At 37.3% G+C, this 18,139-nt stretch overlaps 1 protein-coding gene across 36 annotated transcripts in view; it reads left to right on the top strand.

Annotated features, from left to right (window-relative positions):
- PPP1R9A (protein phosphatase 1 regulatory subunit 9A) overlaps nt 1-18,139 on the top strand; it is a 370,852-nt gene that overhangs the window by 214,956 nt on the left and 137,757 nt on the right. For all 36 annotated transcript variants that reach the window (XR_013523941.1, XM_035253851.3, XM_035253841.3 and 33 more), the window contains one exon: nt 15,535-15,639. Coding sequence is in view for 35 of the 36 variants with exons in the window: in XM_035253851.3 (XP_035109742.3) it covers nt 15,535-15,639 (105 nt within the window). In the remaining variant the exon portion in view is untranslated. The remainder of the gene's footprint in view (nt 1-15,534; nt 15,640-18,139) is intronic.

Here is an 18,139-nt window from a genome sequence, read left to right as displayed (position 1 = left end):
AGCATTAGAACAGAAATCTAATGCCTGCAGGGCTTAAAAGCTGGATGATGGTTGATGGGTACAGCAAACAACCATGCCATACCATATGCATACCTATGTAACAAATGTACATGTTCTGCATGTGTATCCTAAACTTAAAGTAAAATATAAAAGATTTTAAAAGAACCCAGACACAAAAAAGTACATACTGTATAATTCCATTTATGCAAAAGACTAGCAAATCAAAATCTATTTATAGTGATAAAAGGAAGATTGGTGTTTGCCTCAGACCAAGGGTTGTGGGGGCAGGGGATAGATTAGGAAGAAATACAGAGGAACTTATTGGGTGATGGTTATGTCTATCTCTGGAATCTGTAGATGGTTACATGGGTATGTGCATAGTCACACTTCATTGTACTGTACGTATGAAACGTATGCCTTTTAGTTTTCTAAAATGTTTTAAAACATGCAGGTTTGTTACATAGGTATACAAGTGCCTGGTGGTTGAATTTAAAAAATTAAATAAAAAATAAAAACATATTGCTAAACCACCTTTCAGAAAAGTTATTCAATTTGTACTTAGCAGTGTCTAAGAATAGTCTACTGCATCCTCATTAAGACTGAATACTGTGTTATGAAATCTTCAATATTTTGATGTGGCATATTATTACTCTTTAAATTTGATTTTCTGGTTTTGAGCCTTTTAAGGTATTTACCTGCCATCTGAATTTCTTATTTTAACAAATTACTTTTTCTTTTTCTTGTTTCATTTGTAGCCTGTTATTATCTGTTCTTTTAGTGTTGATTTTCATAAGAAAATGATCCAAAGAAACATCCTTCACTTCTTAACTGCCTAGAACTTTCAACTCTGCTGCTCCCACACTGTTAACAAACTTGATCAAGTACAATAAACAGAACTAATTTGGAACTCTAAACTTAAGTATAGTAAAAATCTATATTGGTTTCTACTCTTAATTTTTTGTCAGTTTCTTGCTTTCAACATTATTTACCTGCATTTTGAAACATCCAGTGGCCTTTTTGTAGACTGAATCCTTTTTAATTGTCACTGTCATATTAGGATTACTTATATTTAATGAGATCTGTGCTCCCTTGTTTGGTTTAATAATTTTCAGATTCTTCTTATCTATAGATCATTTTTTTCTTCTTTTTTAATCCTACATTGTAAAGAGTAATTCTCGATGAAGGCTGGCTTCTTGAACTCATTTTTGTAGTCAGTCCATACTGATTTTTAAAATGAGTCCATAGAAATTTCTCCCAGATTTACACCTTAACCCTAGAGCATGTAGAATTATTTACTTGAATGTCTTATTTTCATGTCCAACTCAACATAAAAGACGTTGAATTCTTTTTTTCTTTTTTCATTTCTCTTGATCTGAGCATCTGTTTTTTTGTGTCTACTATATTTTTCATTAGTTTAACTGTAAAATTTTCAAATCATCTTTTATTCTTTCATTTGTTTCACCTATATAATCTCTTATTATATTGTGCATTTCTTTCTTTGGACTGTCACTCAGATTGGTTCTTTTGTGTTCATTCTCTAAGACCTCTTAAACCATGTCTTTCTGCCTATTCCCTCATTTTTTAAGAACTCCTCTCAGTTGAACTTTCCAGTTTATCCTTGCCCTTGTCTTCATTGTGTGCCCCATCTTTTTTTTTTTTTTTGAGACGGAGTTTCACTCTTGTTACCAGGCTGGAGTGCAATGGCGCGATCTCGGCTCACGGCAACCTCCTCCTCCTGGTTCAGGCAATTCTCCTGCCTCAGCCTCCTGAGTAGCTGGGATCACAGGCATGTGCCAGCATGCCCAGCCAATTTTTTGTATTTTTAGTAGAGACAGGGTTTCACCATGTTGACCAGGATGGTCTCGATCTCTTGACTTGGTGATCCACACATCTCGGCCTCCCAAAGTGCTGGGATTACAGGCGTGAGCCACCACGCCCGGCCCATTGTGTGCCCCTTCTGAACACAATGTACATTTGTTCTTCATTTTTTGTGAATGATAACTCGAGGTCTTGTTGTCATTGAAGAACAGTGTTACTTCTTAAGTGCCTATTATTTCAATTCTCTACTTCAGTCAGGAAAATTGCATTCGCGTCTGCTGTTGTTTCCTTCCTCTTCCTCCTTACACATCAGAATCAAAATAATAATTACTAAAACTATAACACACTAAGGTCATATCATATGGCAATTACTGAGTGAACTCTTTTACATACATTGTTTCTAATCTTTACCACCAACATACGTGGTAGTTATACTACACCATTTCTATGTAAATTAAGGATTAGTTCTTATAGTAATTCATGGCTGAAGAAATTTAATTTTATTAAAAAGGAGATTAAGAAAATTGTGGGCTAAGGTAACTGAAAGCATCTAAATAATGATTTGCTGAGATAATAAAAATGCACTGTAAAGAGAATATCAGTCACATATTTTAAAGTTTTGCTATAATCGTTACATTATTGTTAATTTACACAATATTTTACAAGCTACACACTTTTTAATAGTATATTTCTTTCTCACCCCCATTCAGTATCAAGAAAATGCTTGTAAATTTGTTTTACCTTGTAGGTGGCGATAAACATTTTAAGTGGCATTTTCTCCCCTACTGCATTATCCTTTTTCTCAGTTCCATTATTTTTCCCATTTGTAGATCTGGAGTTGTTTACCACCATAGCTCTCATAGGGCCCTGAACTTTGGCTTATCAGTTTCCTTTGTTCATTCTTTACTCTGACTATTTTTGTAGGACAGGAGTTTAGGTCTGAGTTTACTTTTACCTCAGATTTCTTTCTCCCAGGGCTATTTTGCAGAAGCCTTCACACCCAGTCTGCATCCACCTTCTATCTCTCTTTTAAAAATATCTCAGTAATTTCTTGTTCTAATGCTTTACATCATAAAAATTTACAGTATTTCTAAAATAGATGAGGAAGCTGAGCTTTAGAGATTTTAATTAAATTATCAGTAAGTGGAAGCTTTAGGATTGAAATTTAGGTCTGGACAACTGTTAAGACCCAGTTTCTTTTCTTAATGCCACATTTCCTTTCATGTTCTTCAACCTACACAGAATTTATATATGTATATATAAATTTGATATTCTGTTACTTTCTACTTCAAGGCTAAGCTTAGAGTAGCAGTCCCCAGCCTTTTTGGCACTAGGAACTGTTTTTGTGGAAGACAGTTTTTCCATGGACTGGGGAGTGGGGAGTTTCCAGGATGAAAGCGTTCCACCTCAGATCATCAGACATTAGTTAGATTCTCATAAGGAGCACCCAACCTAGATCCCTTGAATATGCAGTTCACAATAGGTTTTGAGCTCCTGTGAAAATCTAATGCTGCCACTGATCTGACAGGAAGTGGAGCTCAGGCAGTAATACTCCCTATGGTTATGTTTCTAGTGTCTTCCATACATTGATTGTATTAGACTCTTTTTTTTTTTTCTTTACTTCTCCTGTTTTTTTTTTTTTGAGATGGAGTTTCGATCTTGTTGCCCAGGCTGGAGTGTAGTGGCATGATCTTGGCTCACCTCAACCTCTGCCTCCTGGGTTTAAGCAGTTCTCCTGCTTCAGCTTCCCCTAGTAGCTGGGATTACAGGCAATTCTCCTGCCTCAGCCTCTCGAGTAGCTGGGATTATATGGACTACCACGCCCAGCTAATTTGACTAATTTTGTATTTTTAGTAGAGATGGGGTTTCTCCAAGTAGGTCAAGCTGGTCTCAAACTCCCGACCTCAGGTGATCCACCCTCCTCAGCCTCCAAAAGTGCTGGAATTACAGGTGTGAGCCACTGCACCCGGCCTGTATTAGACTGTTGATAAGCATTTAAACACATTCATGAGTGGAATGATTCCCGTTTCAGGAGTCAATTTTTTTTCTTGACAAATTTCCTTATAACTTCAGTTTTTAATGTTTGTTCTATTACTTTTCTTTTTTTTTTTTTAATCTTTTATTGGATTATAGGTTTTTGGGTACATGAGCCGAGCATGCAAGACAGTTGCATAGGTACACACATGGCAGTGTGCTTTGCTTTTCTTCTCCCCTTCACCCACATTTGGCATTTCTCCCAAGGCTATCCCTCCCCACCTCCCCCTCCCACTGGCCCTCCCCTTTTCCCCCCAATAGACCCCAGTGTTTAGTACTCCCCTTTCTGTGTCCATGTGTTCTCATTTTTCATCACCCACCTATGAGTGAGAATATGCGGTGTTTCATTTTCTGTTCTTGTGTCAGTTTGCTGAGGATGATGTTCTCCAGATTCATCCATGTCCCTACAAACGACACGAACTCATCATTTCTGATTGCTGCATAATATTCCATGGTGTATATGTGCCACATTTTTCCAATCCAGTCAATTATCAATGGGCATTTTGGTTGATTCCAGGTCTTTGCTATTGTAAACAGTGCTGCAATGAACATTCGTGTACATGTGTCCTTACAGTAGAACGATTTATAGTCTTTTGGATATATACCCAGTAATGGGATTGCTGGGTCAAATGGAATTTCTATTTCTAAGGCCTTGAGGAATCGCCACACTGTCTTCCACAATGGTTGAACTAATTTACACTCCCACCAACAGTGTAGAAGTGTTCCTTTTTCTCCACATCCTCTCCAGCATCTGTTGTCTCCAGATTTTTTAATGATCGCCATTCTAACTGGCGTGAGATGGTATCTCAATGTGGTTTTGATTTGCATCTCTCTGATGACCAGTGACGATGAGCATTTTTTCGTATGATTGTTGGCCTCATATATGTCTTCTTTCGTAAAGTATCTGTTCATATCCTTTGCCCACTTTTGAATGGGCTTGTTTGTTTTTTTCCTGTAAATCTGCTTGAGTTGTTTGTAAATTCTGGATATCAGCCCTTTGTCAGATGGGTAGACTGCGAAAATTTTTTCCCATTCTGTTGGTTGCCGATCCACTCTAGTGACTGTTTCTTTTGCCGTGCAGAAGCTGTGGAGTTTGATTAGGTCCCATTTGTCTATTTTGGCTTTTGTTGCCAATGCTTTTGGTGTTTTGTTCATGAAGTCCTTGCCTACTCCTATGTCCTGGATAGTTTTGCCTAGATTTCCTTCTAGGGTTTTTATGGTGCCAGGTCTTATGTTTAAGTCTTTAATCCATCTGGAGTTAATTTTAGTGTAAGGTGTCAGGAAGGGGTCCAGTTTCTGCTTTCTGCACATGGCTAGCCAGTTTTCCCAACACCATTTGTTAAACATAGAATCCTTTCCCCATTGCTTGTTTTTGTCAGGTTTATCAAAGATTGTATAGTTGTATGTATGTTGTGTTGCCTCCGGTGCCTCTGTTTTGTTCCATTGGTCTATATCTCTGTTTTGGTACCAGTACCATGCTGTTTTGATTACTGTAGCCTTGTAGTATAGTTTGAAATCCGGTAGTGTGATGCCCCCTGCTGTGTTCTTTTTGCTTAGAATTGACTTGGCTATGCGGGCTCTCTTTTGGTTCCATGTGAAGTTCATGGTGGTTTTTTCCAGTTCTGTGAAGAAAGTCAATGGTAGCTTGATGGGGATAGCGTTGATTCTGTAAATTACTTTGGGCAGTATAGCCATTTTCACAATATTAATTCTTCCTAACCATGAACATGGAATGTTTCTCCATCTGTTTGTGTCCTCTCTGATTTCGTTGAGCAGTGGTTTGTAGTTCTCCTTGAAGAGGTCCCTTACGTTCCTTGTCAGTTGTATTCCAAGGTATTTTATTCTTTTGTAGCAATTGCGAATGGCAGTTCGCTCTTGATTTGGCTTTCTTTAAGTCTGTTATTGGTGTAGACGAATGCTTGTGATTTTTGCACATTGATTTTATATCCTGAGACTTTGCTGAAGTTGTTTATCAGTTACAGGAGTTTTTGGGCTGAGGCGATGGGGTCTTCTAGGTATACTATCATGTCGTCTGCAAATAGAGACAATTTGGCTTCCACCTTTCCTATTTGAATACCCTTTATTTCTTTTTCTTGCCTGATTGCTCTGGCTAGAACTTCCAGTACTATATTGAATAGGAGTGGTGAGTGAGGGCATCCTTGTCTAGTGCCAGATTTCAAAGGGAATGCTTCCAGTTTTTGCCCATTCAGTATGATATTGGCTGTTGGTTTGTCATAAATAGCTTTTATTACTTTGAGATACGTTCCATCGATACCGAGTTTATTGAGGGTTTTTAGCATAAAGGGCTGTTGAATTTTGTCAAATGCCTTCTCTGTGTCAATTGAGATAATCATGTGGTTTTTGTTTTCGGTTCTGTTTATGTGGTGAATTACGTTGATAGGCTTGCGTATGTTGAACCAGCCTTGCATCCCCGGGATGAATCCTACTTGATCATGATGAATAAGTTTTTTGATTTGCTGTTGCAATCGGCTTGCCAATATTTTATTGAAGATTTTTGCATCTATGTTCATCATGGATATTGGCCTGAAGTTTTCTTTTCTCGTTGGGTCTCTGCCGGGTTTTGGTATCAGGATGATGTTGGTCTCATAAAATGATTTGGGAAGGATTCCCTCTTTTGGGATTGTTTGAAATAGTTTTAGAAGGAATGGTACCAGCTCCTCCTTGTGTGTCTGGTAGAATTCGGCTGTGAACCTGTCTGGACCTGGGCTTTTTTTGTGAGGTAGGCTCTTAATTGCTGCCTCGACTTCAGACCTTGTTATTGGTCTATTCATAGTTTCAGCTTCCTCCTGGTTTAGGCTTGGGAGGACACAGGAGTCCAGGAATTTATCCATTTCTTCCAGGTTTACTAGTTTATGTGCATAGAGTTGTTTGTAATATTCTCTGATGATGGTTTGAATTTCTGTGGAATCTGTGGTGATTTCCCCTTTATCATTTTTTATTGCATCTATTTGGTTGTTCTCTCTTTTATTTTTAATCAGTCTGGCTAGTGGTCTGTCTATTTTGTTGATCTTTTCAAAAAACCAGCTCTTGGATTTATTGATTTTTTGAAGGGTTTTTCGTGTCTCAATCTCCTTCAGCTCAGCTCTGATCTTAGTAATTTCTTGTCTTCTGCTGGGTTTTGAGTTTTTTTGATCTTGCTCCTCTAGCTCTTTCAATTTTGACGATAGGGTGTCAATTTTGGATCTCTCCATTCTCCTCATATGGGCACTTATTGCTATATACTTTCCTCTAGAGACTGCTTTAAATGTGTCCCAGAGGTTCTGGCACGTTGTGTCTTCGTTCTCATTGGTTTCGAAGAACTTCTTTATTTCTGCCTTCATTTCGTTGTTTACCCAGTCAACATTCAAGAGCCAGTTGTTCAGTTTCCATGAAGCTGTGCGGTTCTGGGTCGGTTTCTGAATTCTGAGTTCTAACTTGATTGCACTATGTTCTGAGAGGCTGTTTGTTATGATTTCAGTTGTTTTGCATTTGTTGAGCAGTGCTTTACTTCCAATTATGTGGTCAATTTTAGAGTAGGTGTGATGTGGTGCTGAGAAGAATGTGTATTCTGTGGATTTGGGGTGGAGAGTTCTGTAAATGTCCACCAGGTTTGCTTGCTCCAGGTCTGAGTTCAAGCCCTGGATATCCTTGTTGATTTTCTGTCTGGTTGATCTGTCTAGTATTGACAGTGGAGTGTTAAAGTCTCCCACTATTATTGTGTGGGAGTCTAAGTCCTTTTGTAAGTCATTAAGAACTTGCCTTATGTATCTGGGTGCTCCTGTGTTGGGTCCATATATGTTTAGGATCGTTAGCTCTTCTTGTTGTATCGATCCTTTTACCATTATGTAATGGCCTTCTTTGTCTCTTTTGATCTTTGTTGCTTTAAAGTCTATTTTATCAGAGATGAGAATTGCAACTCCTGCTTTTTTTTGCTTTCCATTAGCTTGGTAAATCTTCCTCCATCCCTTTATTTTGAGCCTTTGTGTATCCTTGCATGTGAGATGGGTTTCCTGTATACAGCACACTGATGGGTTTTGGGTTTTTATCCAATTTGCCAGTCTGTGTCTTTTGATTGGTGCATTTAGTCCATTTACATTTAGGGTTAATATTGTTATGTGTGAATTTGATACTGCCATTTTGATGCTAAGTGGCTGTTTTGCCTGTTAGTTGTTGTAGATTCTTCATTATGTTGAAGCTCTTTAGCATTCAGTGTGATTTTGGAATGGCTGGTACTGATTGATCCTTTCTATGTGTAGTGCCTCTTTTAGGAGCTCTTGTAAAGCAGGTCTGGTGGTGACAAAATCTCTGAGTACTTGCTTGTTCGCAAAGGATTTTATTCTTCCTTCACTTCTGAAGCTCAGTTTGGCTGGATATGAAATTCTGGGTTGAAAGTTCTTTTCTTTAAGAATGTTGAATATTGGCCCCCACTCTCTTCTGGCTTGTAGTGTTTCTGCCGAGAGATCTGCTGTGAGTCTGATGGGCTTCCCTTTGTGGGTGACCCGACCTTTCTCTCTGGCTGCCCTTAGTATTCTCTCCTTTATTTCAACCCTGTTGAATCTGACGATTATGTGCCTTGGGGTTGCTCTTCTTGCGGAATATCTTTGTGGTGTTCTCTGTATTTCCTGCAATTGAGTGTTGGCTTGTCTTGCTAGGTGGGGGAAATTTTCCTGGATGATGTCCTGAAGAGTATTTTCCAGCTTGGATTCATTCTCTTCGTCCCCTTCTGGTACACCTATCAAACGTAGGTTAGGTCTTTTCACATAGTCCCACATTTCTTGGAGACTTTGTTCATTCCTTTTTGCACTTTTTTCCTTGATCTTGGTTTCTCGTTTTATTTCATTGAGTTGGTCTTCGACTTCAGATATTCTTTCTTCTGCTTGGTCAATTCGGCTATTGAAACTTGTGTTTGCTTCCCGAAGTTCTCGTATTGTGTTTTTCAGCTCCTTCAATTCATTCATATTCCTCTCTAAGGTATCCATTCTTGTTATCATTTCCTCGAATCTTTTTTCAAGGTTCTTAGTTTCTTTGCATTGATTTAATACATGATCTTTTAGCTCACAAAAGTTTCTCATTATCCATCTTCTGAAGTCTAATTCCGTCATTTCATCACAGTCATTCTCCGTCCAGCTTTGCTCCCTTGCTGGTGAGGAGTTTTGGTCCTTTCTAGCAGGCGAGGTGTTCTGGTTTCGGGTGTTTTCCTCCTTTTTGCACTGGTTTCTTCCCATCTTTGTGGATTTGTCCGCTGGTCGTCTGCGTAGTTGCTGACTTTTCGTTTGGGTCTCTGAGTGGACACCCAGAATGTTGATGATGAAGTATTTCTGTTGCTTGGTTTTCCTTCTACCAGTCTAGCCCCTTCGCTGTATGACTGCTGAGGTCCGCTCCAGACCCTGCTTGTCTGGGGTGCACCTCTAGTAGCTGTGGCACAGCGAGGGATGCTACCAGTTTCTTTTTCTGCTCTCTTTGTCCCAGGATGATGCCTGCCTAATGTCAGTCTTTTGGATATAGAGGGGTCAGGGAGCTGCTTGAGGAGACAGTTTGTACTTTATAGGGGTTTAATTGCTGAGCTGTGCACTCTGTTGTTCATTCAGGGCTGTTAGGCTGCTATGTTTTATTCTGCTGCAACAGAGCTCATTAAAAAACCCTCTTTTTTTTTTTTTTTCTCAAATGCTCTGTGTTGAGGGGTTTGGGCTTTATTTTTGGATGTCTGATCAGGTGTCCTGCCCAGCTAGAAGGCAGACTAGCCACTGTTTGGCTGCCGAGGCTCCGCCCTGCTGTTGTGTGATTCGCGCTGTTCCTGCCGGCTCTGCTGTGGTCTCTGCCACGCCCTGTGGCGGAGTCTCTTCGTTGTAGCGTGTTACCTCAGCAACGGCAGGCTGCGTCAGCAGAGGGCGTGTATCTCAGTAGGGACGGGTTGCCTCGGCAACGGCTGGCTGCGTCAGCAGTGGGCATGTATCTCAGTTGGGGCAGGTTGCCTCAGTAGTGGTGGATGCCCCTCTCCCACAGAGCATCTCGGACCGTCTGCTCGGGATAGTTTGAAATCGCGGTTTTGTTCGTCCCACTGGGTATCCCAATCCCTGCAATCCCCTGGGCTGGCCTACTGTCCAAGTCTCGTTCAGTCTCAAGTCCAGCCCTCTCAAGTCTCAGGTTGCCGGTTCAACAGGGCACCCGGACAAGCGCGCCCTGTGGGGATTGCTGGGTAGGGCCGGCCGCCGCCGCCTCGGCTGCCGGCTTCGCCAGGCAGACCTACTGCCTGGCGTCCCGTGTCTTTTTTATACTTGGGAGTTTCCCCGTTCTGTGGGCAACAAAGATCAGTCTGGAAATGCCGCTCTGACTCACCGTTTGCGGATTCAACGAGAAGAACTCCAATCCTGGGTTGTTCTCACAGCGCCATCTTGAGTCCCCTCTATTACTTTTCTTAAAGGCAATTTTCAATAATCTCTGGTCTTCGTGAGGGTCATGTTACCATTTGCTTTTTTTAAAAAAAACAGTATTATACATTAGGGCTAATGATTTTCTTGTGTTGTTTGGGAAAACACCATAACTTCTGAATCCATCTATTTTCTGTGTTTTTGTTGCTCTTGTTCAGTTTGATCTTCACTTTAAAGAATCAGCACCCCCTCCTCTTAACATCAACCTATTTTATTCATACCTTTCTTAGCACACTTACAATGTTTTTTATAGCTTATCACACTCTCATGTCTCCAGTGCCTACAACACATATTCTATATATGTGTATACACATACATGTACAAGTATGTGTACATGTGTGTATTTGTGTATGTGTATGGTATTCTCAAACAGAGACCATGTCTTACTCAAATTTGTATACCAGTAACTCTCTCTATCCTTTTGCTATAGTCAACAACATCAAATCACTTTTGCTAGATTACTAACTAGATGAATCAACCAAACCAATGAATCAAGCATATTATTTTCTCGATTTGTATTTTTCCAGCATTTTTGTGGTCTTTCTTCTTATTACTTAGTCCCTTCAGTAGTACTTGTTTCATTGCATTTTACTGGAATCATTCTGACAGGATGCTTATTTTCAGAATTTTTTTGACCTAGTTGTTTCTTTATTTCTGCTCGTTACGGCAGTTATCACCTTAGTTTCCTTTCACTTCTGATAACTTTATCTATTGATAGTGTACAAACCTATATTTTGCTTTTATTTTTTTCCCAGTAAATACTAGCTCTGTAAATATTAGTTTCTTTAAAAAAACTGTTTTCAAAGTGTTTTTATAATCTATTATTTAGTACTCCTCTTACTCATCCTTAAATTTTTGTCCTTTAAAAATTATTTGCCTTCTCAAGTACTCTTGCCTTATTAAAGTTGCATTATTATCCTTTCACTTTATGAAAGTGTGACAATGATTATTTTTCTGTTTGAGAGATTAAGCTTTCAGCTTTCCCTTTTTTTTTTTTAAACTGGGAAGCCAATTTTGTTCATCCTTTAAATGCCATAACTCAACTTTAGTTTGGCTTTCAAAATACAAATTAAATTTTAAATTAAATATTTGAAAGATAAAGAATTTCTTCTTACCTTTATCTTCTATGTTTGTCCCTAAGTCAGCCAACTTGTAGTGTCATGAAAGTTACTTGGCAGAATTGCCATTTGTAGTGGTTTGTCCTTCAAAACATTGATGAATTGTCACTACCAAATAATCTGTTGAGCACATATTAATTTCATAGCATTCTATTTTATTTTATGAATAAGTTAGAAATAAAAGGCATAATTTCATGCATTTAGTCTCAAATCAACATATAGCACAAAGTCTCTGCCTCTAACACATCTCTACACAACATAACTTTTATAAAGCAATACAACTAAATATTAAATTATGTGGTTGGTCACAGTGACATGCACCTATAGTCTCAGCTACTGGGGAGGCTGAGGTGGGAGAATTGCTGGAGCCCAAAAGTTTGAGACCAGTCTGGGTAATATAGCAAGACCTTGTCTTAAAATTAAAAACATAAATAAATAAAATTATACAAGTTATATGTAAACAAGCACAAAGACATAAAGTTAAAAATGGTCTTAAGATCATATAATTTTATTTTATTTTTTTAATTGTACTTTAAGTTCTGGGTACATATGCAGATCTTGCAGGATTGTTGCTTAGGTACACACATGCCATAGTGATTTGCTGCCCTCATCCCCCTGTCACCTACATCAAGCATTTCTCCCAGTGTTATCCCTCTCCAACCACCCTACCCCCTGCTGTGCATCCCCATCCCCCACACCCCAACAGGCCCCAGTGTGTTATGTTCCCCTCCTTGTGCCCATGTGTTCTCATTGTTCAACACCCACCTGTGAGTGAGACCGTGCAGTGTTTGGTTTCCTGTTCTTGTGTCAGTTAGCTGAGAATGATGGTTTCCAGCTTCATCCATGTCCCTACAAAGGACATGAACGCATCCTTTTTTATGGCTGCATAGTATTCCATGGTGTATATGTGCCACATTTTCTTTGTGCAGTCTATCATTGATGGGCATTGGGGTTGGTTCCAGGTCTTTGATATTATAAACAGTGCTGCAATGAACATTCGTGTGCATGTGTCTTTGTAATAGAATGATTTATAATGCTTTGGATATATACCTAGTAATGAGATTTGTGGGTCAAATGGTATTTCTAGTTCTAGATCCTTGAGGAATTGCCACACTGTCTTCCACAATGGTTGAACTAATTTACACTCCCACCAACAGTGTAAACACATTCCTATTTCTCCACATCCTCTCCAGCATCTGTCTCCAGATTTTTTAATGATCGCCATTCTAACTGGCATGAAATGGTATCTCAATGTGGTTTTGATTTGCATTTCTCTAATGACCAGTGATGATGAGCATTTTTTCATGTTTGTTGGCCTCATAAATGTCTTCTTTTGAAAGCTGTCTGTTCATATCCTTCACCCACTTTTGAATAGGTTTGTTTTTTTTCTTGTAAATCTGATTTAGTTCTTTGTAGATTCTGGATATTAGCCCTTTGTCAGATGGGTAGATTGCAAATTTTTTTTCCATTCTGTTGGTTGCCGATTCACTCTAATGATTTTTTCTTTTGCTATGCAGAAACTCTTAAGTTTAATTAGATCCTATTTGTGTATTTTGACTTTTCTTGCCATTCCCTTTTGTGTTTTAATCATGAAGTCCTTGCCTATGCCTATGTCCTGAATGGTATTGCCTCTGTTTTCTTCTGGGTTTTTTATGGTGTTAGGTCTTATGTTTAAATCTTTAATCCTTCTGGAGTTAATTTTAGTGTAAGGTTTCAGGAGGGGGTCCAGCTTCAGCTTTCTGCACATGGCTAGCCAGTTTTCCCAACACCATTTGTTAAACAGGGAATCCTTTCCCCATTGCTTGTTTTTGTCAAGTTTGTAAAAGATCAGATGGTTGTAGATGTGCGCTGTTGCCTCTGAGGCCTCTGTTCTTTTCCCTTGGCCAATATCTCTGTTTTGGTACCAGTACCAAGCTGTTTTGATTACTGTAGCCTTGTAGTATAGTTTGAAGTCAGGTAGCGTGATGCCTCCAGCTTTGTTCTTTTTGCTTAGGATTGTCTTGGCTATGGAAAGATGTTTTCTAGATAATCTCTGAGAAAACAATGTTTTAAGTGATGATTGGCTAGGAGAATATAATGGCATATACACAATGACAGAGAACTCAGCAGGACACTGGTTCTTTTAAGTCTCATCAACAAGTATGTATCAGGAATGCTTTCCTAATATTTGACACGCTAACTTCTGTCCCATCCAGAAAATAAAACCACAAATAAAAGAAATTTCTTTCTTTTCCTAAAATAGCTTAATAAGATTAGGAAAACATATTTATTGCTCTGGGTTTAGCTATAAGACCCAAGATGTTTGCAATTTGTCTGCTTAAGGAGACCTACACATCAAGAAATATCAAACAATATCTGGTAACATGTAATGTTAAGTTGAGGTATACAGTGATATAGAAAATGTTCAAAAGATGGTAAAGATCATAGGCTTGGATAAGCAGATAACTTCAAAGAGAAGTTATTTGAGCTGGACCTTCAAGAAGAGCCTTTTAAGGGGTAGAGAAAAGACTAATAGGCAAAGTTTTATAAAAGATATGTCTTTTTAGAGTGTGGCTTTCCTTAAAGCTTTTAGTTAATGTGAGGATGCTGCTCGAAAAAAATTAAGTCTGTTTGAAATGAAATTAGGGTTTGATGGCAGTATGATATTTGGCACTAAAGAAATGAAAACATGCATGATGTTTAAAGAACAGAAGGCTCACTGCCTTTCAGATGTGAAATTTTCTCTTATTGATCTGTAGAGTCAATAAAATCCCAATCAAAATTGTAGTATGCTTTTTTTGGGTTTTGTTTTGGGGAGAAATTGATCAGATGGTTTTAAAATGCATATGGAAATGCAAAGGACCTAGGATATCAATTCTGAAAAAGAAGGACAAAGTTAGAGGACTGACCTTATTTGATTTTTCATGACTTGTTATAAAGCTTCAGTAATCAGGACAGTATGACTTTGGTATAGAAATATAGATCAATGTAATAGAAAAAAAAAGGAATAGATGAAAACGTATGGTAGTTAGTTGACTTTCAATGAAAGTATAATGATAATTCCATTGGAAAAAGTATAGTCTTTTCAACAAAGTGCTAGAACAATTAGATATCTGTATGGAGAAATAAAAACTTGGACCACAAAACTTATTTCATATCATATACAAAGTTAATTCAAAATTAATTATAGATCTCAACATAAAGCTAATAGTATAAAACCTCTGAAAGAATACTGTGGTGAAATCATTATAAAATCATTGTTAAACAAAGATTTCTTAAACAGGACACACAAACTGTGAAAGAAAAAACTGAGAAGTTGAACATTATTAAATCCAAACTTTTGTTCTTTGAGAGAAATGGTTTAGAAATGAAAAGTAAAGCCATAGATAAGGAGATAATATTTGCAAATATATACAAGAACTTGTATCCAGAATAGGAAGAATGCTAATAACAACAAGAAGAATAATGGCTGAATTGTTAAAATATGGGCAGAAGATTCAACAGCCACTTCAACGTGGAAAACATATGACCGGTCAATAGTATGTGAAAATATATTAAACATGAGAGCAATGAAGATTAAAACTAATGAAATATCACTGCACACCTAGTGGAATGGCTAAAGATAATGTATGTCTTCTTTTGAGAAATGTCTGTTCACATCTTTTGCCCAATTTTTAATGGAAATAGTCTTTTTAAAACCTTAAGCATTTGATTAAGGTCGGGAGCTTCTATAGTCATCCCTAGGATCCACAGGGGATTCTTTATAAGACCTCAGTGGATACCAAAATCTGCGAATGCTCAAGTCTCTTACAGTATAGTATAGAAATAATATTTGCATATAACCTCTGTACATCCTTTCAAATAGTTTAAATAATCTCTAGATTACTGATTATATGTAATATAATGTAAATGGTATAAAGTTTTTTAAATTTGTACTTTTTATTGTATTACTATTTTTTAATTTTTCCAAATATTTTATATCCACAATTTGTTGAATCCACAAAACCCACTGGTAGAGAGAGCAGGGCTGACCTTAGGTAAAAGATTTTGGATCAAAATAGTATGTTAAAAATCACATATTTTGTCAACTCATTTTTGGAAATGATGTTGCATTATTATGTAAATTAATTATGGGTATTTTTTTCCTCTTTCCAAAGAATACAAGTCAATGACCAGATTGTAGAAGTGGATGGAATCAGCTTGGTGGGTGTAACACAGAATTTTGCAGCAACAGTTCTCAGAAACACCAAGGGCAATGTCAGGTAAATATGTGCCTTCTAATATTTACCATGTTGTTACTTTAGTGAATTTTAGTTTTCTATAGTTTAACCTGCAAATAAATATAACTACAATGACAATTTTATCTGAATGGTAAAACTTTGCATTTAGTTTGAAATTTTTTTATATGTATTATAATTAGTTTATGAAAATAGAATTTAAATCATTTAAATGGAAAATGGAATTTAAAGTACTTGTCTTCATATTTTTTTAAAATACTGTGATTTCCAGGAAGATAGAATTTCTAGCTTTAATTTCAAATCCTTTTAAGAAAAATAGTTATACAATACTTGAAATGATTGTACATATATTCAATGATGTATGTTTTTTAAACAATCACACTGCATAAGGAAAAGTATATTTTTTAAATGTATGTATTATTTTAAGAAATCAGCGAGGACCAATATTTGATGCATTATAACTTTTCCAACTTAATGGATTTAGGGCATTTTTTTTTTTGGACCTTGAAATTTATATTCAGACTTGGGATAGTGAACATCGTATATTGGAAAACAAGAAAGAAAGCAGTTTTGAGCTAGAGGAAGTTAGCATTTGAAATCAGGTATTTTTTGCTTATATGTTACTTATTTAACTATTGCTTATATCATATACTTTTCCATACATCTTGTTTAAGAAACATTAAGGAAACATTATTTAGTGTGTGTAATGATGAAAGTGGCTGAATATTCTGAAAATGAAACTGCTAAATATTCTGAAAATATTAATGAGTTGACATTGCTATATAGACAAAAATATTAGGATATTATTGCTGCATGTTTTATTTTGTGAAAGCATGAATTTAAGTTTTAGACTTTAGACTTTTTCAATTGTAAATCACCTTCTAATGCTAAAGGGATGCTTTAAGGAATACAACCTAAACTACTTCTAAGGGTGCTATGTTGATGTTTCTAGAATATTCACAGCCTTGAGAAAAGTATGTAAAATAATTGCAGAACTGTGTGGTGCTCTCTGAGTTGCGTGGGTGGGCCCATTCAGTAAATGTGATTGTCTTTTTGAAGATCACAGTGTGTTCTTAAGACAGCACTTTCCCCTGTCAATATAGAACTTGGTTTTGAAGCTGCCCATTAGACTTTAAATTTAAAAATGAAATAGGTAAGATGTACATTCAACTCATAAGAACATTTCTCAGTTGGAAAATAATTTGTTGTTACATGAAACCATAGCCATTCCTTTTTTTCCTTCTGACTGTTGACTGCATAATCTTGTGTTATTACATTCAGCCTTGTACAAATTTCAAATGTCTTCTTAGTCTGTTCTGTTCATCACTACCCTCATGGAAGGACATAATTACAGTTTTCAAATATATGAAGGGCTATCATGGAAAAAGAAATTGATATTATTCTGTTTAACTCTAGTATAAGTTGAGTATCCCTTATGTGAAATGCCTGGAGCCAGAGTGTTTCCGATTTTGGATTTTTTTTTTAATGTTGGAATATTTGCATTATATACTTAGTAGCTGAGAATCCCTAATGTGAGAATTCAAAATCTTAAATGCTCCAGTGAGTAAATATGTCAGTGCTCAAAAAGTTTTGAGTGTTCTGAACATTTTGGATTTCATATATTTTCATTTGTTATGCTCAACCTGTGTAAACTTCCATGTGCAGGTTTTTTTTTTTGAGACAGAGTCTTGCTCTGTCGCTCAGTCTGGAGTGCAGTGGCACAATCTTGGCTCACTGCAATCTTTGCCTCCTGGGTTCAAGCAAGTCTCCTGACTCAGCCTCCCAAGTAGCTGGGATTACAGGCATGCACTGCCTGCCACACCCAGTTATTTTTTTTATTTTTAGTAGGGACGGGTTTTGCCATGTTGACCAAGCTGGTCTTGAACTCCTGACCTCAAGGGATCCGCTTACCTCGGCCTCCCAAAGTGCTAAGATTACAGGTGTGAGCCACTGCACCCAGCTTCATGTGCAGGTTTTTGTGTGGACATAAGTTTCTAATCCACTGGGTAAATACCAAGCATGGTGCACAATTGCTATATCATGTGGTAAGTATGTGTTTAGTTTTGTAAGAAACCGCAACCCGTCTTCAAAGTGGCTGTACCATTTTGTATTCCCATCAGCAGTGAGTGAGAGTTCTCATCGCTCCACATCCCTGCCAGCATTTGTTGTCAGTGTTTTGAATTTTGACTCTTCAAATAGATGTATAGTGGAATCTGATTGCTTTGATTTCCATATACCCCTATTGCCTATTAATATTTACAGTTAGTAATGAAAAGTTTCATGTTGTTATGTTTGTGGTCCTTTATAGTATTTTCCTTTTTACTCTCTCTTTTGGATTTTTTTCTCTCATAATTGAGTTTTTGTAGTTTTTATCAGGTTGTAACTAGATCTGTGTTTGCTTATTTGGTTTTTGTAATTCTGCTTGGGATTCAGTTTGAAGACTTGGGTTTGGGAAATTTTCTATTATGCTTTGGTTATTTGCTTAATTTCTTCTGGATTGTCTTTGGCCTCTCTTCTCAAACCA

The sequence above is a fragment of the Callithrix jacchus genome, chromosome 11, assembly GCF_049354715.1.
Source record: "Callithrix jacchus isolate 240 chromosome 11, calJac240_pri, whole genome shotgun sequence".
In the NCBI taxonomy this organism is placed as follows: domain Eukaryota; kingdom Metazoa; phylum Chordata; class Mammalia; order Primates; family Cebidae; genus Callithrix; species Callithrix jacchus.
This window is presented reverse-complemented; position numbering and strand designations above follow the sequence as displayed.